The 24,390-nt window shown below is 35.4% G+C and overlaps 2 protein-coding genes across 2 annotated transcripts in view; both read left to right on the top strand.

The window, feature by feature from the left end:
- Positions 1–24,390, top strand: part of LOC143030569 (facilitated trehalose transporter Tret1-like) — a 459,285-nt gene that overhangs the window by 140,776 nt on the left and 294,119 nt on the right. The gene's annotated exons all lie outside the window — the stretch shown is intronic.
- Positions 709–10,950, top strand: LOC143031002 (uncharacterized). The gene is made up of 8 exons (XM_076194330.1): positions 709–738; positions 3,658–3,876; positions 5,223–5,347; positions 6,927–7,068; positions 7,238–7,312; positions 7,405–7,522; positions 8,255–8,598; positions 10,736–10,950. Exons 2-8 carry the CDS (start codon positions 3,675–3,677, stop codon positions 10,945–10,947), a joined length of 1,218 nt encoding a protein of 405 aa, XP_076050445.1. The 5' UTR covers positions 709–738; positions 3,658–3,674; the 3' UTR covers positions 10,948–10,950.

Below are 24,390 nucleotides of genomic sequence, written 5' to 3'. Positions count from 1 at the left end.
GATGGGTGGCGGGGAGTACAACAGTTTCCCCACATTACTATGTTAACCCTTTTTCCACTGTTCAAGTGGGAAATTGGAGTGTTTAATCTTTGAAGAGTATGCTAAGATAAAAGGTAAATTTCATAAGGTAGCCAGCCAATAGCCATACTGGCCCATATACAGTATCTACACTTGTTGCAGGCTTGCAGCATCTGACAGTGACTTTATATGGTCAATTACTTGTTTATTTTTATACTCTGCCTAATGTCTCTTTGAATAAGATAGATGCACATAATTATGTGGAGGGATGAATGACATACTTGCACCTGTTTTTATATACTAAATATTCAATATCTGAACAAATTTGGACGAGATAAAAAAAAATCATAAAAAGCAGATTTTTTTATATAAAAACAAACGCGATAAAAAACGTTTTTTGCATCGATAGTCCCAACCCCAGAAAGAATGATGAAAACAGTGAAACAAGTTTGCGAACTGTGACCAAGAGATAAGTTGCAAAGGCCAGCTTGAGAAGTTACACATAATTGTCAATAGAAAAACAAGAAGCCTCTGACTGTAAAAACAATATGTAAGAAGGATTTTTTTTTATAAATAACAAGGCCTGCCAGTGAAAAATAATCTTGAGAAAGTGGAAAATAGACACTGAAATTAAAATATAGCGGTTTGTGAGCCCTTACATAGCAAAATTTTGTAACTGTAAATGACAACACCTAATCGAAATATCTCGAGACAAATTGTGTAGTGTATTTAGACAGTCGTCGTGAAAATATGTCATTTCCAATATTTATATATTGAAACAACAACAACAAATTATAATACTAATGAATATTCCTATAGGGAAGCTTATTTTTAGGACTAGATGAAGTTGGGACAATATTGAATGCAATGTTGTGACTTGTTCTTGCATTTCCGATCTGTAAAATACATAATGTTTACTTTGATTTCAGGCAATCTTAGATTGTGTTTAAGTAAAACGAAACCATAGCTAGTAAGCCAGGGGAATGGTTCAGGAGGGAAAGGATGAGACATAAATTTTGTTTATAAGTAGTTGTAGTTGTGTAACTAATGGAAGATTCAGACATTCACTGGAATGTGAAATATATAATCTTTAGTGGAGCAGCAAAAACGAGGGTGATATCACTACCTGTTCAACCTAACCTACCTAATTTACCAAGGGGACCATTCTACAACTTCTCTCCCAAACCTCATTGAACTAATCTAATGCCCTGTTAAAGGACAATATACAAACTTTGTAATAGATTGTCAGAGGTGAGACAGGCCTCCTTTTAGTCCCCATTTCCCAAATTCAGACCAGAATCTTTTTTCATTTTTGTTTTAAGTCTGAACCACTCTGTGAGAGAATTGCATAAGTAGGATAGGTCTAGCAAAAGGTGCAGGGTAATAATACAAGGCATGAAAAAAAAATGTAAAACAAGAATACAAGGGAATCTGAAATAAATACACATGAATTTTAGAAGATGGAGATGACAAATGTAAAGACAAGCCAAGGTTATTCTTTACATTTGCAAGTGGCAAGATGAAACACAGAAGATATGAGGTAAAAGTTGAAAGGATAGTACACAAAGAAGCAGGAAAAACAAACTAAAGTAATGAATACAAGTTTCCAGAGTGTCATTACATGAGTGATAAGTCAGGAGTTGAGTCTGAGGCTGCACAGGAGCAGGCAAGCTTGTAGCAAGTCCTTCATAAAGAGGCATCATCTTGGCCTGCTCTGAGAGGAAGGTGTTCTGTGATGATGAATTCACAATTTTCCATTCTAGGTCATAACTTTTCTCAGAGCTTATTTTTTCTTTCTCTTCATTTAGCATGTTCTCCGACTTATTTTTTTAATGTATTTTTCTGCTTGTCAAGTGTTCAAATTAGAACCTATGATTCATTTTGTTTTTATCTCTAGCTAACTTATTATACTGGGCTATTGATACTATTTACCTTACATTTGATATCACTAATTGAATGTATACATTTTGTGTTGCTTACTCTGCAGACTGTTTATGATTTTAACTAAGGAAAGAACAGAAAATTTAATGAATATGTATTAAGTGATACATATTTGGAATAGACCCAAGATCAAAATTTGGGGTGTCTAACCTGAATTTTGTAAATATAGATGACACTTGGGTGGGGGGCTAACCTGAATTTTGTAAATATAGATGACACTTGGGTGGGGGGCTAACCTGAATTTTGTAAATATAGATGATGCTTTTAAACAGATGTACTCTGTATCATGAATACAATGATTTTGCATATTAATTGAAGTATACATTCTCACTTTATGTAGTTTCTTCCAAAATATTGGGCAAAAGTGATACTCATACATTTTTAAAGATTTACCCTCAATCATGCGTTGGATATCCTTCCAGTTATTCTCATTGAAGTGTTTTATTAAATGCTGGGAGGGGAGAAAAATCTGCCACTGTATTACTACTTTCACCCACATACTGGTGTATACAAGGCAGGTTTCTCAACCTCTGCGATAAGGTAATGAAAGATCAAATTTGGGTGAGGCTTCATTCCCCCTCCCCTCCAAAATCTGCCCCTGATTTGGAAATGTGAGATGTTAATCAACTTTTCAAGATTTTGGAAGTAATAAAGGCCTCAGGCCAGGTGGGATTTCAAATACTTAAATAATAAATAGAACAGTTGGTAGATTAAATGCACCAACTGATTGTATATCCCTTGGGAGGGGAAAAAGTGACAATGTATCAATCAATGAACAACCTTTTCAGGTACTTGGAGAAGGGAATCATAGTTGATAATTCGGATGCAGAGAAAAAATCTAGGGAGTTCTTGATGTTCTACATGAGAGTTGGATAGATTATGTGTACATGAACCTAAAAAAGGCTTTTAACACAGTGAACATGTTGCAGGACTTAAAAGGAACATATTGAAATAGATGAAGGATTTCCAGATAGGCATATGAGGACAGAGGTGACTAGTGGGGTACATCAAGGCTCTGCACTGAAACTAGAAATGTTCTTGATGTATGGATTACTGAAAAACAAGAAGGTGGCTTTTCACTGTATAGACTGGAATATACAGCACTGGTATGGACCCTTGCTCAAAGTGAAAAAGTATAATCAAGATTGAAACTGCTGATGCTTATAAGGAAGCACAGCTTTGTACATAGATGCATCAATTTGTTAAACATCATAATGAATTTAAGGCAAAGTTTGATCAGTGGAAATTTAGACATGGGTATCAATGAACATGGCTCCAACCCCATATACCTGCACTACAATTATGTAAATACATACACAAGTGGCTAATAATAGAATAGATAGATCCAGACATTGCTTTAGGAAAAAAAAGATTGGTGTATATATAGAAGTAATTATATATGTATGTAAATACACACACATAGAGGTGCTCCTAAAATATCAGCTGTACATAATTGTGCAGTTGGCACCCCTGTATGGGGTGGAATGGATGTAAATGTAAAGCTGAGAGTGAAAGAAAATATGTTCATCCCTTGTGTACAAGGAGATAAAGGTGCTCTGAAAGTTTTTCAATTTACCCATTTTGCCACTCAGCTCTTACTGTGTGGAGAAAAAGCTGCAAGTCACTGAACTTTTTATTATTCATGCATCACTTTCAGATGCAGAGGATGCAATTACAGTTATTCTTGGTCATTTCCAGTAACAGAACTTTCAGCAATGGAATATAACAAAACCAGTAATGGAACTATTGACAGTGACTCAGCTGTACAAACTAAGGAAGGAGAAAGTATTGTTGTAAAAGAGGAACGTCTGGATGAGAGGGATATGGAAACCTCCTGGGGTCTTGCATCTGCAGGTTCAGTGAGGAAACGAAAACGGAAGTTACTTGATGGCATCAATTCTAATTCTGTAATAAAAGGTCAGTATGATTTATATGATTTCTGTAGGACATAAACTGGAAGGTAAATGAAAATTATTGGGCCGATTTGTAGGCCATAGAAGGTGCCAAAGTAACAGCTATTTGGAGAATAAACACACTGGTCCATGTGTGGTTATTTCTATATTGTTTTTCCCATGAGAAAACCTCATTCTTTAGCAACTGTGTGCAAAGTGACACCAAATGGAGAATAGCGTTACTTGTAATCTGAATTTATATGGAAAGTTGTTAGATCCTGCATAATTATGGGAAATGGGAGACGGTTGTTAGGAATTTAAATTACTATTTTGCAGAAGTAAAATGAAAACAAAATACTAAGAATTCAACACAGGTAATTCATTAACTTGCAACCCCCCCCCCAAAAAAAAATAAAAGTATAACAACTTTTCAGATATAGTCAGAAATCAATCCAACTTATTTTAGATGGCTGCTTTTTGTAACTCGTGATTATGATTGGTTCCTACCTTTTCCAAAGCTTGCTACTTGTTGGGCATTACTCATATGATGATGCAATCAATAAAGTTTATGATCAGAATTTTTGTGTGATGGAGAAAGGATTTGATATGAATACTCTACTCTGTATGATTCCATCTGTGAGTTGCATGGATTTGGATTTCTCCACTGTCCATTTACAAACACATCAATACCTCTATTTCCATCTAGAGGTGCAGCCTTGAGGGGCTGGCATTTGGTCTCTGGACCAGGTTCAAAGTATCAATATGAACTATGGATGGTACTTCTCCCATTTTTTCAATAAGAGAAGAAGATAGTGACAGTTCCTCTCCTGCAAACCAGATATGTAGTAACTAACCCACATTGATACAACTTACAGTATTAGTAGTTCAGCGTTTCTTCAGGAGGACCTAACAAATGTTGCTGGCTACTCAAGGACTTTGGATTTCCAGTTAGTGAAAGTCATCATTGTCTTCACCATCATCTGTTAACCCATTCAACTCCGATGACAAGATGTCTTGTCATTTGGTCAAATAAAACAAAAAATCATAATAAAACAACAAAATGTTTGATGATCAAACAGCACCAGAAAAATATGACGTCGTCAGTCCTCCTCCTCCTCCTCGAGGAGGAGGAGGAGGACTGACGACGTCATATTTTTCTGGTGCTGTTTGATCATCAAACATTTTGTTGTTTTATTATGATTTTTTGTTTTATTTGACCAAATGACAAGACATCTTGTCATCGGAGTTGAATGGGTTAATGTAATTTATTTTACATGAATGGCTAGCTGGTGGAAAGCAGGCTACTTGTCTTGGTCAGTCACAGTAACAACACAAAGCTTAGCAAATTTTGTTCAATTTCTCCTCTGTCAGGCAAGAAACGTCGACCCTATTTTACAACTGCTGAAAATTTTGCCCTTGTTGAAGGGGTGAAGGCAAGACTGCCAGTTGTTGAGGGCAAGTTGTCTCCTCAGGTCACCTACAGAGCCAAACAGAAGGTGAGTCCTAATATCATCCATTGCATATATTTTGTTTAACCAACTTTAGTGCCTGATTATAAAGACTATGCTGTTTCATCATATATCCTATAATTTATTTTATTTCATGAGAGCATGAATCAGTTCTTTAAAGAGCATGCAGCATTTTGTCATTGTAGTGAACATATGTTAGTGTTGCATATGTAACAGATACTCATAATTATATTACTGAAGACATGTGAAGGGTTATAAGTTTATTATCAACAGAAAATATCTTTATAACCCTGCCTGTGGCTTTGGTGGATGTTCAATTTTTTTTTTTTTTTTTTTTTTTTTTTGTAAAACAGATGAAATAGGACATACACCAGTGAATAGAAATTAAAAAAGAAATTTTAATTGCATTGTAAATGTTTGGAACTACCTGTTCATGTTGTAAGTTCAAATACAATTAACATTTTAAAGATGCCTGGATATATATATATGGAATCCAACCCCAGTCTAACTTATTTTCTAGCATTGTGAAATCATACACTTAAATGAAGCCAATATTCTTTGTTTCCGCCCCCTTTCAATTCACAAGTAGCCCTGCAATGACTAATAGGTCTCTTGCTATTTGTATATCTTTTGTACTCCTTTGTAAATATGAGGTAATAACTTGGATGCACCAAATACAATTAACCCATTAAACTCCGATGACAAGATGTCTTGTCATTTGGTCAAATAAAACAAAAAATCATAATAAAACAACAAAATGTTTGATGATCAAACAGCACCAGAAAAATATGACGTCATCAGTCCTCCTCCTCTTCGAGGAGGAGGACTGACGACGTCATATTTTTCTGGTGCTGTTTGATCATCAAACATTTTGTTGTTTTATTATGATTTTTTGTTTTATTTGACCAAATGACAAGACATCTTGTCATCGGAGTTGAATGGGTTAATGAATTGAGCAGTTATTGTACCAAGTGAGGAGACAACTGTGGTTTCCAGTTGGTTTCACTTGGACGAGAAAGGAATATCCTTGACCACAATTTTAAGACTGCTGGCCACGATCTTTTTATGAACATATTAAGTTTGCTGCTAACTTCTTAGTCCACAGGTGATATGAATTATTCTTACATATTTTGTAGAGCTATTATCAAATTAGTTTCTTCAGGTGAATAAAAAATGAATCTAAATATTTCATGACTTGAAAGTGAACTTAAATCAGTCTGTAGACAACAGTAATAATAACTGTGTATTGTTGTCAGAAGGTCACCATTTTTTCTATCTCCATGGCCAGTATTGCAGTCATTCTTGTAAATTATCTTTGTAAGTTAAGACACTTTTATTAAATGGAAGGAACCCCTGCTTCTTGAGTGTTGTAAATGTGATGTCAGGAGGCTAGGACTGTACCCCTTAAAGAGGCCTTTTAGCATTGAATTGAATGAACCATTATTTATGCCCTTGGTCCAACTTGTTGGTTGGCAGCAGGTAGGGTTTGAACTGCTGCTGTCACCTCAGCCTCATCTGCTGAAAGTAGTGATTTCTCAAACCCAATTGGCCTGCCAGCAGCCAACCATTCTAAATACGTTATATTTATCCTCTGACTTTCTTCTAGGCATGGGAAGAGATTACTGAAGATGTGAATGTAGTTGGCAGGGTGGTGAGGAAGGTTGATGATGTGAGAAGGAGATGGAAGGACCTCAAGCTGTATGTGAAGAAGAAAATGACACAAGAAAGACAACAGAGTCAAGGAACAGGTAATATACCAGCACAAACATTGTATCCTTGGCACTCATGAGTATTCATGGATAACTTCATTTACATATCATGCATGCTTTGCTACCCTCTTTTGCCATTGGATGTAATGTGTCATGATTAATTGTAGCTTACCCCCCAAAAATAAGTAATAATTGATGTTATTTATAGATCAAGTCACTCACACTGAAATGGAGGAGGCTGTGATGGAGGTGTTACAAGCTCGGGAGAGTCAAGATACTTATGGTAAGCATGGTTATAGTATGTCTGTGATACTGCAGAAACATTCAAATTATATTTGATCAGTAATGGAGCTCCCATGGTATCTATTTTCACAGCTGTTGAGGCCCCAGGAGATCACAGCCTCAGGGACCCTCATGTCATCACCGTCATGACAGACTCTGGGGAAATAAATGTTCCTATCATTTCCCATAGACACGTCAATAACAATGTCAGGTTAAGTATATATCAGGTATATTTCATATAAGGTATGATATAATGGAGGTAAGGCACAGCATTTTCTTCTTCAGAAGATTTGAAACTAGGAGAGTCAAGAAGGTTTGTTTATGATTTTAGCTGTGTGCACCACAATGTCTCAGATTATTGACCCTGGGATCGGGATTCTTCTGTCTACCCACTGTGAACTCTAATCTTCTTTTCTGCCCCATTCTCTGCCACATCCTCATATTTCTCATTCTGTCCATTCTTTTCTTATCTATCCTATTTCTTACACATTTGATCTCAAACATTGTCTTCCTCTCTCTTTTATATTTCAAGTCTCCCCTTCATGCAGTGTAGGTAAACTCATTTCTTCACCTAACACTCTTTGCATTCATCTCCAAATATCTGTTTCTTGTTTTAACAAAACATTATAGCGTTTCATCTCAGAAACATTCAGTGGAGAGCCTGAGCACTTGGTAAAAAATTGAGGCTGCACATATCCAGTTACTGAAACTCAAGGCAGCATCAATTATATATTAATCTGTCATGTGTACAGCAATCAGTCTCTGCTGCTGGAGTGATTGGAACAGGAAGTCTTGCGGACATGTAGAAACCTGACAGCTCATAAAATCCACCGGGAAATTTGATTTCAGTCAGGATCTTTTTTGAGATGATATTTGAAACTGCAATTCTTTTTTTAAAGAATCATTATGGATAACAGGTTAAATATATCCATTATATTTATAGGAAATCACCCTCACCCAGTTTGGAGGGAACCACAAGAGCTACTCCGGCACCCTTAGCCCTTGTTGCAGGACCTCCTTCTTCTTTAGCAGCATTAGAAACCATACCTCCATCCCTGGCTCACATTGCTGCTGCTGCAGGACTTAGTTCACCAGCAGCAGCAGCAGAAACCTCCCCAACATACCAGAGTCATGTTACTAAAGAGACATCTACAGCAACAGTAGCAGCCCAAACTTGTGTTACTGCAAAGCCATGTGTAAATGTGGGAGCAACAAATACACCCCTGGTTGTTCCTTCAGTAGCTCATTCACACAGTCTCACTGGGAGCCAGTCTGCAGTTCCACCAGGTGAGCTCCCATGCTTTATTATTAGATGAGCTTGATATTGTTTATATTCATAAACCAGTTGATACAATGTTATATTTTTATTCTTAAAGTATATTGACATTATGAGAGGGTTTGCATGATCTAGAGTTCCTTAATATTTTTACATCTACACACTAAAATTCCCACATAAGGGAAGAGACCTGAGGCATATACAATTTTTCGCCCATCCCATACCAATCTAATACTCATTTGTTGTCCCCCCTTCCATCTTAGCAGCTCCTCTTTGTCCAAGGGTCATTCGTGGCCCTCTGTCCACTGCTTGGTTCTAAAGCAATACAGGAAAAGACAGCACTTCCATAGCAGAGCCTGACTGACTGACTGCTAATGTTGGTTTACTCTCTCTCACCTCTTCATCATATGCTGACCACTGCTCCTCCTCCTTCACCTAAAATAATTGACAGAGCATGCAGAAGAGAAGAGCACCCGTGTCATCCTTTCATTCATTCATTCACAATTCCCCTCATACCCATGGCGATGTCATCGTATTAGAGGAGGAGTCTGAGGTCTGCAGGATGACATTGCTTCTTCACTAAAAGATTGGGAGAGTCAGAGAGCCAATGCTGGCTGGCGCCCCTAGGGCAGTATGTCTCCAGTGATTGAGTCTTGGCAGCAGTTATCACAAAACACACCAAATAACCCAACACTACATCACACTGCTGCATGCCACTGATATCCACCCTTCTGAATCCTCTCTCCCACGAAAGGACAGAGTCCACTTGGCCAGACTGCGGTGCGGCCACCACCCAGCACTTCTAAGCTACCAGAAGAGGCTGGATGACCGCATTGTGAACAGCTGCCCAGGATGTAACACTTCACCCCATACCATACAACACATAATGGAAGACTGCATTATACACAGTCATGCACGCAAACAACACAACATACACTCTATAAAGGATTTGTGGGAAAACCCAGTTTCGGCTATAGCATTCCTTGGGGAGACGGGACTGCTCGGACAGACAGTCTAGGGAATGACTACAACAACAACACTACATCATGCATTTCTAGATGAAAATCTGGAATAAAAATCTTGGTCAAGACACACTGAGTAACTTTTTCCTGCTTACTTGGGTTACCTACTTATGGACTTTCTCCCGGTCTTCTCTTGTTCTGCACAAGGGGAGGGACAAAGAAGGGGGGTTGCCAAGTAAGTGAATCGGCCTTGCTGTGGATGTACCAAATCTTGCTACATTGCTTCAGACCCAGGACAGTGGGTGGGATACAGGGATGACCTATCATCCAGGTGGAGCCAAGATGAGAGAGAGGAAAGGGTGGTGGAATGGGTGGGAATAGGTTCGTGCTTTTGACTTGGCTACCTCCCGTGTAAGGGGGAAAAAGCCGCTATGTAGATAGACGACAGTCTTAGGTTAGCATCATCAGTCGATCTATTGCCCCTGGTCTTTCTTGCAGGAGACCCACAGCACCCTGGAAACCAGCAACAGACACCAGATTGCCCCATAAGTCACTCAAGGAAGAGATATTGTGTTGTTATCTGGGTAAGTTTAGAGTAAGACAATGTAAGATGAGGTGTTCATTGATCTGTGTAGCGATTGCATCTCAGGACTGCACCTCTGGGTAGTGGTGGTGGCTTACATCCTGAAGATATCTGGGTCCACACTTGATCCTTGGGTCATCCTGCAGCCTTCCAACCCCTCTTGTACGATGACATAGCCATGGGTAGGCCTATTTCATTGATGCCTGGGTTATCAACCTGCACTAGAATAACACAAATGAAAATTAGCCTGGTCACAACAGATAACACCAGTTGTGGATACTACTCTGACGGCATGGTGCATATTCTTTGCTGTGCTACTGTTATAAATGTATATATATATATATATATATATATATATATATATATATGTATATATATATATATATGTATATATATATATATAATATGTATATATTTATAGCTATCTTGAGTCCATGAGTTTCGAGCAGGAGAAGCCTAAGTGAATATATACATATATATATATATATATATATATATATATATATATACACATTTTTTTTTTTCTCATAAAAATTCCTGTAAGCAGAGGAATACATCTTCTTTGTTGAAAAATATAGTTCATTATATGTTCTCTGGTTACAGGGGAGATACATCATTTAGCTGAGAATTTAGCAAAGACTCAGACAGAGATAAGAAAGTCTCTAGCAGAACTAGTTGCTACCCAGAGGCAGATGGTGGAAGGCCAGAGGGATTTGCAAGTAACATTGCAAGATGGTGTCCAAGCCATGCGAGATGTTGCAGCTGCCTTGCTAACATTTATTGGAAAGACAAAGGAGCAACAAGACCCGCATTGATTTATTATTATTATTATATAGTATATACTTTTTTACCATTTTTAACATGTTTACTTTTCTGTATGGAGGCAATGTCCTAGCCGTCTCCAATACAGGAATTTAATAATGTTAGATTGAATCACCTGTGTGTCTACATTAATGTGATATGCCTGGTCTGCTTTCCTTTCTTACAGTTTATTTTTTACTTCACTACATCATGTTGGTTCACATTTCTTTATGGAATGGACAATATTTTTAATAATTTTTTTACATTATTTTTTTTTATATATTTTTTAAACCTCAAAGCTCTTCCCATAGCAATTCAGATTTTTATTTACAAATGTTCATTAAATTTTTATAGTGACTGATCATTTCTACAACATACATAAATATTTGTTAATCAAAATAGTATACAGGAAACTTTTCTTTATGAATAATAAATGTTGAGCCTTCTCATAGATCTCTTTATTAGAAAGAAACATTGTACTTTTTTTTTTTTTTTTTTTTTTTTTTTTTTTTTTTTTTGTGCCACCAGGTTGTAATAATAAGAGGAGGTTCCCAGATAATTTGCAGCGATCACCAGGGGAGGCCAAAAGTCCCCCAGGGAAGAAATAAAGTACTGTCTAGCGATTGTTAGTGTGGGGCACTGTAGAGTGACATGTTCTGTGTCTTCTGTGGGATGGTTGCATCTAGGGCAGTTTGAATCTGTGGCCAGGCCAGGCCTCCTATTCTGTGTTGGTACTGTCTTGTGCCAGATGGTGTCCTGAACACAAGTATGCCAATGTGGTTCTTTCTTCTCTTTTGAGGGATTTTTCTGTAGGGTGTTGGTGAATTATTGAGTTTGGTGGTCTGTCTCTTGTGAAAAGGTGGAGGAAACATGATTGAATATAGTACAGTAGATATTTTGCCCACTGTCAGCTTCAGATAAGGGTAAAGATGATGTTAGCTTTTGAAGATGGGCAGTATGGAGAAAATATAGTTTTTGCTAATATTAACATTTCCACTTTGGGATTTTGATACATATTCTATCCTCTGTACAGAAATGTCAGGAAAGGTTAAGGTTAGGTTGGATTGGGGTAGTGCCAGGAACTCTTTTGTTTATTTACATCAGAGGCCAGCGATTAGCTGACAGGCTGTTTCAGAAACTAGTGGCATTAGTTTAAAAATTTGTATGGTTTTACTTAATATGTATTATCATATTGATATTTTCCATATCTTATACAGTACAAAGTCAGTTACCATAAACAAATTTACACTAGGTTTAAGTGCAACATGTGATTAATGTTGTGTTGTTTGTGCTTACAGATTTAAATGGATAGGCATCATTACAATTACTACTGTATTATAATTCTCAAGTAACAAAATATTAGTTCTGACCATAGATATTCCTTTTTTATGTACTGATAAATTCATTTGAAACCCAAACCACTCTGATAATTCTAAAGAGCCAGGAGTTAGCTGCATTTATCTTATTTTTAACCAGGATAGACTCCTGTACATTATATAGTTTCTTCTCACTTTAGATTCACAATGTAGAGTAATAGGACCGTTGTTGGTAAAGGCAGTGGTCACTCCCTCTTTCCAAGATGTTAATACTACCTTCACTAGTAAATAGAAAAATATGGTTTGTAAACTATGTAAACCCTGTCACTAATAATGTATATATATTTTTGTACTTTTGTATATTCTATTTGTAATTAAATTCTTTTTTTTTTCTTGCAAAAGTGGTTTTATATAAGAAAACTTTTAATTTCATTATTCAGAATGACAGTGGCACAACCAAATGGGGGAGGTTACAATGCCATATTCCCATCTTAGACCATGAGGTTGAAATTAAAATATGAGAAGGAAAAGAAAGAAAAAATAAATAAATAAATAAAAATTACCTGAAATGTCATCCCAGAATGTCCACCTGAAGAATGGTCACCCAGGGATAACCCACCCCAACCAACAACACTAGAAGAAGCATCACCACAGACTACAGCGAATAGAAAATAAGAATGTAACAACCAAACCAGAGGCTATTTATTGTCACAAACTTATACAACTGAATATTTGTCACAACAGGATAACCCACCTAAAGAATTGCTAACTTGTTGAAGTCTGGAATGGGAAAAAAAAAAGTAAAATAAAATAAAAGATGAAATAACTTATATACCGTATTTTTCGGACCATAAGACGCTTCGTACCATAAGGCGCACCCGTAATTTGCTATTCCCCGTCCTTACATAAGGCGCACCTGGTTAGGTAGGTCAAACACCACCAGAGGCGCCACCGTCGATGACGAGCACAATAGCGCGTCATTTTATGCGCACGCCATGCAAACGGCCAAATTTACATACCGCGGGAAATTTCATTCATGCAAATCTTATGCGAATGTATTTACTACGATCGTAGTAAATTTCAAACAATTACATCATCAGTTACATGTCGGTACATAAAAACATAATTGGTGACAATTACTTAATTCAGCATGTAAAAGAGCCCACAAGATATGGAAACTTACTCGATTTATTGATCACTAGCCGCGAAAGCATGGTAACTGATGTAGAAGTCGGTGAATCTGTTACAAATAGCGATCACAACTTAGTCAGATTCAAACTCCTAAACAATTTTAGAATAGATACTTGTGCTTCTAAAATACCCGATTTCAGTAAAGCTCAGTTCATAGAACTACGTCAGGAGCTTCAGCTTACAGATTGGGAGGAAAAATTAAACGAAAGGCCTGTAGATCAGATGTGGGAAATATTTCAAAATACACTCACTAAGATGATTCAAACTTACATTCCTTTTAAGGACGTCCCCCAAATCAGGCTCGCCCAAAGTGGCTCGACAAAGAAACTGAAAAAAGTATTGCTAAAAGGAGACAGGCTTATAAGAAATATAAGTGCTCGGGTGCATCTAATGACTATGAAAGTTATGTATCAATACAGAGAGATTTAAAAAAGACAATAAGAAAAAGAAAACGACAATACGAAATGAACATCGCTGAGAAATCCAAAGAGAATCCCAAAGAATTCTATAGTTACATTAGAGATAAAAAGGTTGTTAGGAATGACATTGGTCCACTATTATCTGCTGACGGTCAACTTGAATATTCAAATGAAGGAATGTGTAATCTCTTAAACAATTATTTTAGCTCGGTATTCGTAAACGAAACACCTCAAAGTGAATTCCAAACTGAAACCTGTGAAAAGTCTAGGGTAAACTTACTCACTACGGTAAATATAACAAAAGAAACAATTAAAAGGTGTATAGACAAACTCAAAGTTAATAAAACACCAGGGCCTGACGGTTGGCATCCAAGAATCTTAAAGGAAATGAAAAATGAGATTGTTGTTCCATTAGAAATTATTTTCAAGAAATCCATCATATCCGGAGATGTCCCAAGAGAATGGAAGCTAGCTAACGTTACTCCCATATTCAAAAAAGGTGACAAAAAGAAACCAAATAACTATAGGCCTATTAGTTTGACTTCGATCGTAGGAAAAATAATGGAAACTATCATCAGAGATGCTATCGAATATCATTTAGAAAGTAACCGTTTGATAAATGATAGCCAACATGGTTTCAGACGGAAACGTTCTTGCGTGACTAACTTACTCGAATTCTACAACACAGTTGTCTCGAATTATGACAAAAGAAACAATATAGATTTAATATATCTAGACTTTGCAAAAGCTTTTGATACCGTCCCACACGAAAGACTACTTACTAAATTAGCTTTGCATGGAATAAGTGGTAGCCTATTAGGTTGGACTAGTAATTGGTTGAAAGGTCGAAAACAGAGAGTTGTTTTAAATGGAAAAACTTCTGGATGGAAAAGTGTTGCAAGTGGAGTTCCTCAGGGTTCCGTTCTTGGGCCACTTCTATTCATAGTATATATAAATGATATAGACCATGGACTAAAATCTACTGTATCCAAATTTGCTGATGATACAAAACTGTGCGGAGTGGCAAATGATCACTCAAACCAATTAGATATTCAAGAAGATTTAGATAAATTACAGCAATGGTCTGAAAAGTGGCTAATGAAATTTAACACAAGTAAATGCAAGGTAATGCACATAGGTAAAAATAACAGCAAGTACGATTACAAGTTATTTGGAAATTCGTTAACAAAAGTGGATAGTGAAAAAGATCTCGGCGTAATTATCAGTAACGACCTCAAATCATCCAAGCAGTGTATTTCAGCCTCTGAGAAAGCAAATAAGATTCTGGGATTGATTGCGCGATCTTTTGATTTCAAAAGTCCATCACTCATTAACAAGCTATATAAATCGTTAGTTCGTCCACATTTGGAATATGCTGTTTCCGTATGGTCACCGAATCTCATTAAAGACATTGACAGACTGGAAAAAGTACAACGGCGAGCCACAAAACTGATTCCAAATATCAAAAATAAATCATACGAAAATCGACTTAAGCACATGAATCTGTTTTCCCTAAAAGAGCGTAGACTCAGAGGTGACTTGATACAGGTCTTTAAGATTTTAAAGGGAATTGACAACACCAAAAGTGACAAAATTTTCACATTGAATGAGAATCAGACAAGAAACAATGGTCTCAAACTGTCCGGAAATAGATTCAATTTGGAAGTAGGTAGAAACAACTTTGCCAAGCGTGTAGTTAATGAATGGAATAAACTTCCTGCACAGGTAGTGCAATGTAGTTCAGTTCGAAGCTTTAAGAATCATTTAGATAAATACCTAAGATGCTGTAATGATTATAATTTATGTTATATTATTTGTTTTTGTTTTGTTATAATTTGTCTGTCTGATTTTCATTTATTATTAGTTATATGTCAATTTATTATCATTTACTATTTACCTGTTTGTTTGTTATTCAACTATACCAATGCATTTATTTATGTATTTTAATTGTTATTTACATTGTTATAGTTTTAATTTATTATTAATATGATTTTTTTTTTTTTTTTTTTTTTTTTTGCATCCGACCTAGATATGGATCAAAAGGTCTCCTGTCGGCATGCTTTGCCTTTGTAATCCTTTGTAACATGGCGGCTTGCATTCAGCAGTAAATCGAAAATTGGTTTATGTTTTAGTGTAAAAAATGAGCTAAATAAATTCAGTGTATTGGCAACTGACCAAAATGAACGAAAACTACTAGTCTCGCGGATTATTCTAATACCAAAATAAAGGCAGCGTGTTACGGAAGAGCTGAGAAATCGGTAGTACTAATTATTATTATTATTAATTTTTTTTCTATCGGGTCGGATTATCGGATAACATCAACGTCCATCCCGCCATCTTATCTATGATCACTGGTGGTATGAATCAAACTTCACTCTATTAAGTTTCTTACTATTATGTTATTAGTGTAATAGACTTATAGTTGAATTATTTGAACTATTTTCTTTAAAATGTGTGATTTTCATGTAATATGATCAAAGATAAGTTACGTTTTTATCCTCCGTAATATTACGGACCACAGCTACGATTCCTGCCCGCTATCTATGATCATTGGTGGTATGGATCAAGCTACACTATTAAGTTTGTTACTGTTGTGTTATTAGTGTAATAGATTGCATATAGTTGAATTATTCAAACTATTTTCTTTAAATTGTGTGGTTTTCATGTAATTTGACGGTATTCGTAGCTGTGGTGGGTAATTTTACAGAGGATAAAAATGTAATTATTTGATTAAATTACATGGAAATCACACATTCTCTAGAAAATAGGTCAAATAATGCAACCATATGCTAAATTCTTATATAAAATTGTGCCTGTCAGTAAAAACCGTCATTGTTTACGTTTGATCGGCGATTAGTCAGACCGCACGTTTCGGCCCGATTTTCCCTTCAAAATGCAATATCTAGATAACTAGGACAGCTAGATGGATAATTCAAATTGCATTGTACTCATAGCGACTTTCTGCATCCCATGAGAACTACTTCAGCTCAAATATCAGGAATTCCATTTTCATGTTGACCTAGGTAACCTGGTCTCGTCATCGGATAATCATGCAAATGTGAGTGCATTCAGAACTGAACATTTTCGTTGTTAAATGAGAAAAATCGGTTGGGATTTAGCAAAATTACAAAAATAAATGATATATTTTTTATTTTGGTCAGTGAAATCAGACCACCTCCATGGACGGTCTGCCCTGCCTACCCCTATAAAAAAACAAACATGTTACGGGAATTGTGGGGAATAAAACCAACAGTAGCAGTTTATTCCCGGAATTCTCTATTCACTTAAAAACACAAGATTACAAATGAAGGTAAATTTTTAGTTTCGACCATGGGCGCAATATAGCAATAGAAAATTAATTATTAATTTTGTAAATTATAATGTATCAACGTAATATGCAATTTTGTGAGCGGAAATAATAAACAAAAAACAAAATGCTGAAACGGATTTCGTAAGTAACGAAGTCGTGTCGGACGAATGGTACGCCATGTTTATGATAGATGCCGACGTCGAAGAAATGAAAGGGTGATAAATTCGTCTAACCTAATCTAACCTGTGTTTAATAAATCATTACCTGCAAATTAAATGTCATCCGGCTCGTCCTCGTTGTCGTCGTCGTGAGAGACGTTGGCGTCCCGATCCTATGCTACCGACTTCTTTCATTAGCATATTACGTTGATACATTTTAATTTACAAAATTAGTAATTAATCTTATATTGCTATATTGCGCCCATGATCGAAACTAAAAAAAATACCCAAATGACTACAGTCTGAGTGAAGCGAGACTAGACCAATGCAAAATGGCTGTCTGTGTTGTGGACGCTATCATGTCATAGCCATGATAGCGTCAATGAATGCCGTGGCATGGACCCGAAAACTGTCGAAGTTTTCCCAATTTTCTTGTCAAGATACATGCACCTTGGTTATAACTTGGTTGTAACTTTTGTTAAGCCTATGCACTGTCGCCGTCGTCAGGCTAGCTACGAAACGTGTCAAAATAGTACGTCACTATCCGAGGCATTTTTTTTTTTTTGCACTGAAGCCACACATATGGCGCACCGCACGATAAGGCGCACCACCCGATTTTAAGGATTTTGCCCGCGCCTTATGGTCTGAAAAATATGGTATATATATATATATGTAAGGGGGATAAAGCCTTGAGTTCCCAAAGCCTTTGATTTATGTGAATTGAGACATTTTTGTAAGCACTGCTTTGAATTCAGACACGCATCATTACAGGCATATTTTTGTACATGATATATATATATATGTACATATATATATATATATATATATATATATATATATATATATATATATATATATATCAACATGAAGTGGTTCTTCCACTTAGTGATAATAAAAATTGTCATACAATTCTAGTTTCTAGAAATCTTATCTCTTATGTTTTATTACATTTTCATTCATTAAATTACCTAACATATAATTTTGTATTAAAACTATCCACTTTTCATTTACATGAACTTAATTTCCATGGTTTGATTTTCTTTACCTATATTCTTCCTGATCTTCATAACCTGCTCCATCTCTCAAGATTATTATGGTCACATTTACCTTGCATTTACCTACAGTACTTGTATATTATGGGAAGGGGAGCTATGCTCATGGTGTCCTGTCTTTGTATCTCGCTGTGTCTAGTTTGCTCTTAGATTTTGCACACGCTAATGTTTTGTCCAGGTTGTTCCAGACATCCACCGCTCTGTGTGGAAAACATTTTTTTCAGGTCTCTTCTATAACTGTCTGTTTTGAGTTTCTTTTTATGTCCCCTTGTATTTCCCTTATCCCAATTTAGTAAGTCCTATCTATCAAGGACCTCCATGCCTTTCATGATTCTGTAGATGGTCAGCAGGTCACTTCTTTCTCTTCTTTGTTCCAGAGTCGGTAAATTCAGTTTTGACAATCTCTCCTCATATGACAGGTTATTATTCAGTGCAACAAATGAGGCAGCAACACAAAATAATAATAACAGAATAAATTATTCAATAAATAATGAAATGGAAAAAATATATATATATATTTTAAGTTTATTCTGTGGCAAATGTTTTTATTAATTTCCATGGGTCAATTTCTTTCAAAACCACCTTTACCCATCTCAGAAACTGCCGTTCTGTAACTGGCAGTGGTTGAGTATAGACCTACTCTGAACAGAGGTGAAGAGCATACTCTGAAGCAATTACTCAGGATAAACTTCAAGCACATTGTCTACTAGCTTGCTGTTAACCCATTAAACTCCGATGACAAGATGTCTTGTCATTTGTTCAATTAAAACATAAAATTATTTAAAACAAAAATTTTTGTTCCAACACCAGATAAATATGACGTCAGTCCAAGCGAGGAGGACTGACGTCATATTTTTCTGGTGTTGGATCAAACATTTTGGTGTTTTATGATTTTTTGTTTTATTTGAACAAATGACAAGACATCTTGTCATCGGAGTTTAATGGGTTAAGGATGAACTTGCCTGGAACTTGGAGCAATCAAGTACATGACTTAGCTACTGTGCAGTGTGCATTGGCCAATTTAGCTACAGTGGGCAAGATGGCGATTGGTGTGGAATTGTCATCGTATGAACTAGTGGAGAACAACTTAGACCATGAAGCAAAGAAGAACAGACATCCCAAGTTACTTCCAAAGATGAACAGCAGTAATATAAAAATCAACCATGAACAAAAAGAAAAAGGAAACATAATGATTAAAGTGAGCCAAGTGAATCTTAGGATAGACTACACATGGTGACCGGTGATATGAGAAAGAAACAGCAAACAACACCAGGGCAGGAGCTGGAAGAAGACAAACTAAGACACAAACGGGAAGAATAATGATATTCTGCAAGAAGAAAAAACTTATATTTTCCTGCATCAGCCTCAAAAAAAAAAAAAAAAAATGGAAAAGAAAATTGAATGGACCCTAAGATCATTTAGAAGACATCCCTAATTTGAAGTGTTATTTTTGGAAAGGAAGATGAGACCATACAGACCATCACAGTTAAAGACAGTCATACAGTAGAATATTCAACAACCCAAGGGTTTGAAAATATAAAGGTGTTGGAGCCAGACACAACCAAAACTCTCACAAAAGTTATAATTTTTCATTTTCCAGTGTGTATAGATCACAATGTTTACATAGATGACAAGCAGTTTGTATGGGTTAATAGTAAGATTGTTAAAACTGAATGGGAATTGGAGAAATCACAGCTTATTGCACTCATGAAAGGACTGGTTAAAGGTAATATATCTATAAAGTAGAGTACAAGAAATCTTATTTTTACAAAGAAAAGCCTGTAATCTGCTACAATTGTAGCAAATGGAGGCATGTGGCAAGAGCTTTAGGTGTAGGTGTTGTGGTGGAAAATGAGTCAAAAGTATGCATTGATAAATTAAGGAGAATAAAAAATATAACACCATGATGCTGCAACTGTGGAGGCTTGCACAGTGCAAATTCTAAACTATGTCCTAACCAACCCCAGGTAGTGAGCCCCAAAGAAAAACTCAAACCTTGGAGCCAGATTGAAAATGGTAAATTCAATGGAACTCCAAGTATACCTGTAAATATTGGGAAAATACGGCTTGAGTAGCAACACTTAAGAACAACCATCAGAACACAGTAACTTGTCATTTTCATGAAAAGAAATTTATTAGTGTTGAAACTCTTAATAATCAAATAATGAAAAAAAAAGTGAAATCAAGCAAAAATTAAAAGACCTGTCAAGTACAAACAAGACAATTAGAATACCCAGCATTAGAGATCAAGTGAGCAACACACAGATGCTGACTCTGAGCAAAGGTGCAATCCACATATCAAATACTGAAATGAAGTTGGGAGATATAATCAGCATATTAGGCAATGTAATGAATTGTATAAGTAGGTCTTCAGATAGATTATAAAGAAAAATAGTTTTGCATCTGTAAAGGTGATAGGGAAAAAGATAGGATAAATGGCTAATAACAACTGAGGTATTTTTTTGTTGTGGAATATCAATAACTTACAAAAATGATCTACTGATGTACAATAAACCCTTGATAAACCAAACTAATCGGGGTAGATGTCTGATGGTTTATCAGAAAATTCAGTTTATAAGATGGTTGGAATAGCACCTTATAAACTGAGCGTTGGTTTATATAGTGACATGTTTGATGACACATACATCTAAAATAGGTGTTTTTATTCTTTTTTTATAGTATATCTTTAGTGGTACACTCCTTAATGTAATATCAATAATAAGGTACATTGAATAAAGGTATTTTTGACTGTGTTGCACTCCCCAAACAAGGAAGGGTTATTATGTTGTCACACACTGAGCTGTGTTCAGTTGCACATACACAGTGACGTACCACAGTCTGGAATGGATGTCTAGAATGAACTCTTGAGTACAGCACTTTTTTGCTAAGTTGGAGGAAACACCTAGTCTGTTATTGTATCAGGAAAGGGGGAGCTTCGCTTCATGAGTGACCAAAATGATTTATTAATTAGAGTAAATCCACTCAGTGGAAAACAATTTGAAATGGAGGATGGAGAAGACAAGAATATGGTGAACCAACAAAAAGAAGACTAGGTGTGAGGAGCAGGATTGAATCGCCATTAAATGTCATCCCCCCAAAAAAGAGCTGTAATATGGAAATGTCACAACAAAACCAAAAGTATGATGAGAATATTATTGGTTTTTCTGGGTTTGAAAGAGAAGGTAGAATACTAAGTAAAGGTATAGATTTAGAAAGGGAGACAAGGTATGAAAATATTCTACGATATCAAGAGATTACAGAACTAATAAATGAAATTATAGATCTAAAAGCAGAACATAGGGTAATGTATAGAGAAATGAATGAGTTATAAAGACAAAATGCCGAGACAGCTTAATTACCTTAAAAAAAAAAAAAAAAAAAAAATGAGGCTTTCAAATATATATATATATATATATATATATATATATATATATATATATATATATATATATATATATATATATATATATATACACACACACACGCACACACACACTATAGACCAGTCTCTTTAACAAGTACAATAGCAAAAATTTGTGAAAGAATTATCAAAAGTAAATGGGTAAAATATTTAGAAAAAAACAGCTTGCTAAATCCAAGGCAATTTGGATTCAGACAAGGACGATCATGTGTCACTAATTTAATGTTTCTATTCAAGGCTAATAGATATAATACAAGAAAGAGATGGATGGGCTGATTGTGCATTTCTAGACTAAAAAAAGCTTTTGACAAAGTACCACATAAGAAGTTGCTTAAGAAATTAGAAACTGAAGGAGGAATACAGGGCAAACTGCTTAAATGGATGGAGGACTTTTTGCAAGAAAGAAAAATGAGAGTGGTGATAAGAGACAAACACTTAAAATGGGATGACGTAATAAGCGGTGTTCCACAAGGAACAGTTTTGGCCCCAATAATGTTTGCTATATATATTAATATGGATGAAGAAATTGAAAGTTATATGAGCTTCTTTGTAGATGACGCAAAACTATTAAAAAAAAGTGAAAACGGATGAAGATTGTGAGTCACTACAGAGTGATCTAAATAAAGTATGGGAATGGAGTAGGAAGTGGGAGATGGAGTTCAACACTAAAAAGTGTAGTATAATGGAATTTGGAAAAAGCAAAAATAGAATAACAGGATCATATAAATTGGGAGAAGAAGGAATAAAAAAAGTAGAAAATGAGAAGGACCTGGGAGTTATTGTTATGAATAATATGTCACCTGAGAAACATATAAATAAGATTTTTGGAGAAACTTATAATTTAATAAGAACAATCAAAGTGGCATTTACATACCTGGATGAAGAAATGGTGAAGAAAATTCTAATCACTCTGATAAGACCAAGATTGGAATATACTGCAACAATGTGGTCACCAAGTAGAAAAAAAATGTATAAAAAAAACTTGAAAGAATACAAAGAGCAATTACAAAATTGGCACCAACACTCTCAAAACTATCATATGAAGAGAGACTAGAAAAACTTGAACTACAGACACTAGAGTAAAGAAGAGAGGAGATTTGATAGCTATTTACAGAATCATGAAAGGCATAGAAATTAATGATAGAGAGAATCTGATAAAATGGGATGATAGAAATACAAGAGGGCACAGAAAGAAAATCAAGAAAGACAGCTATAGAAGAGATGTGAAAAAGAACAGCTTTCCTCACAGAGTAATAGACAGTTGGAACAAGTTAGATGAGAAAGTGGTGTGTGCAAAAACAATACATGAATTTAAAAATAGTTTTGATAAAATGAGATATGAAGACGGGACACCACGAGCATAGCTCCCGTTCCCATAAAATACAACTAGGTAAATACACACAAGTGGTGCCTGAGAAAGTTGGAGATACCATAAAAGAAGTCAAAAATCAATGGAAAGTAGATCAGGAAAACAAAAAAATAGCTTCCAAAGAAATTGTACAAAAACAAGTGGAAGAAAATGCAAAGAAAAACAGTCATCAAAGTAATTAAATAGAAAGAAAATTGGGTCAGGGACACAGTTGATAAAAAAAAAAAAAGTATAGTAGTATACTGTATTAAAGAAAAACACAATGTAGCTAGATACTTAAGAGAAAAAGAGGAGAAAGAAATGGCAAAAGAAATTGTGAAAGAGATACAACAGGAGGGGCAAGAGATGGAGAAAGAAATAAAGTGCATAGAATGGGGCTATACTTTAAAGAAAAGATAGACCTCTAAAAATCAAACTAAGGTCTCAAATGATAGTGGAAGAAATACTAACAAAAACAGCAAAGTCGGCAAAAAGCAAAAATTACAAAAATATATGGATATAAAAGGAAATGAAGAATGAGGAAAAAGAGAAAAGACACTAAAAAATTAAGCTAATAAAAAAAAATGAGAAAACAGATACTGATTTTTTTTTTTTTTTTTTTTTAGTGCTGGACTTGCGGCTGAGAAAATGGTATATATATATATATATATATATATATATATAAATATATATATATATATATATATATATATATATATATATATAAAGGAAACACAGGAAACAGAAAACAAGAAGTAAAAAATAAAAAAATAAAAATAACATATACTAACATAGATGGCATGATTTCAGGATTAAATGAATTAAACAATTATCTGGCAGAAGAAAAAACAGTTATAATGGGGATTGTGGAGATGAAATTAAAAGGTCCACTACCACCAAATAGTGTTAGACAAGGTTTATATAATCACTGGATTAAAAACAGAGAGGAAAAACAGGATGGACGAGTCATGTTTTTGACTAAGAAATACTTAAATGTGACAAAGAGTACAGAAGGAAATAATGTGGAATTGATTATGATAAAAGTTGAAAATAGTGACATGAAAAGTAGAAAATTTGTAGTGATATATGTGCCCCCAAAAACACATTCTATGAGAGTGATTATTCCAAAATGTTGGAAGACACAAGGCATGCATTAAATGGAATACTGAAAGGAGGAAACTTAGTAATTATGGGTGACTTTAACTCTAAAGAAATAGGTTGGGAGATGACAGTAAAAGGTGG

This window comes from Oratosquilla oratoria, chromosome 12 (assembly GCF_046742065.1).
Source record: "Oratosquilla oratoria isolate Oo_2021 chromosome 12, ASM4674206v1, whole genome shotgun sequence".
Classification (NCBI taxonomy): domain Eukaryota; kingdom Metazoa; phylum Arthropoda; class Malacostraca; order Stomatopoda; family Squillidae; genus Oratosquilla; species Oratosquilla oratoria.
This window is presented reverse-complemented; position numbering and strand designations above follow the sequence as displayed.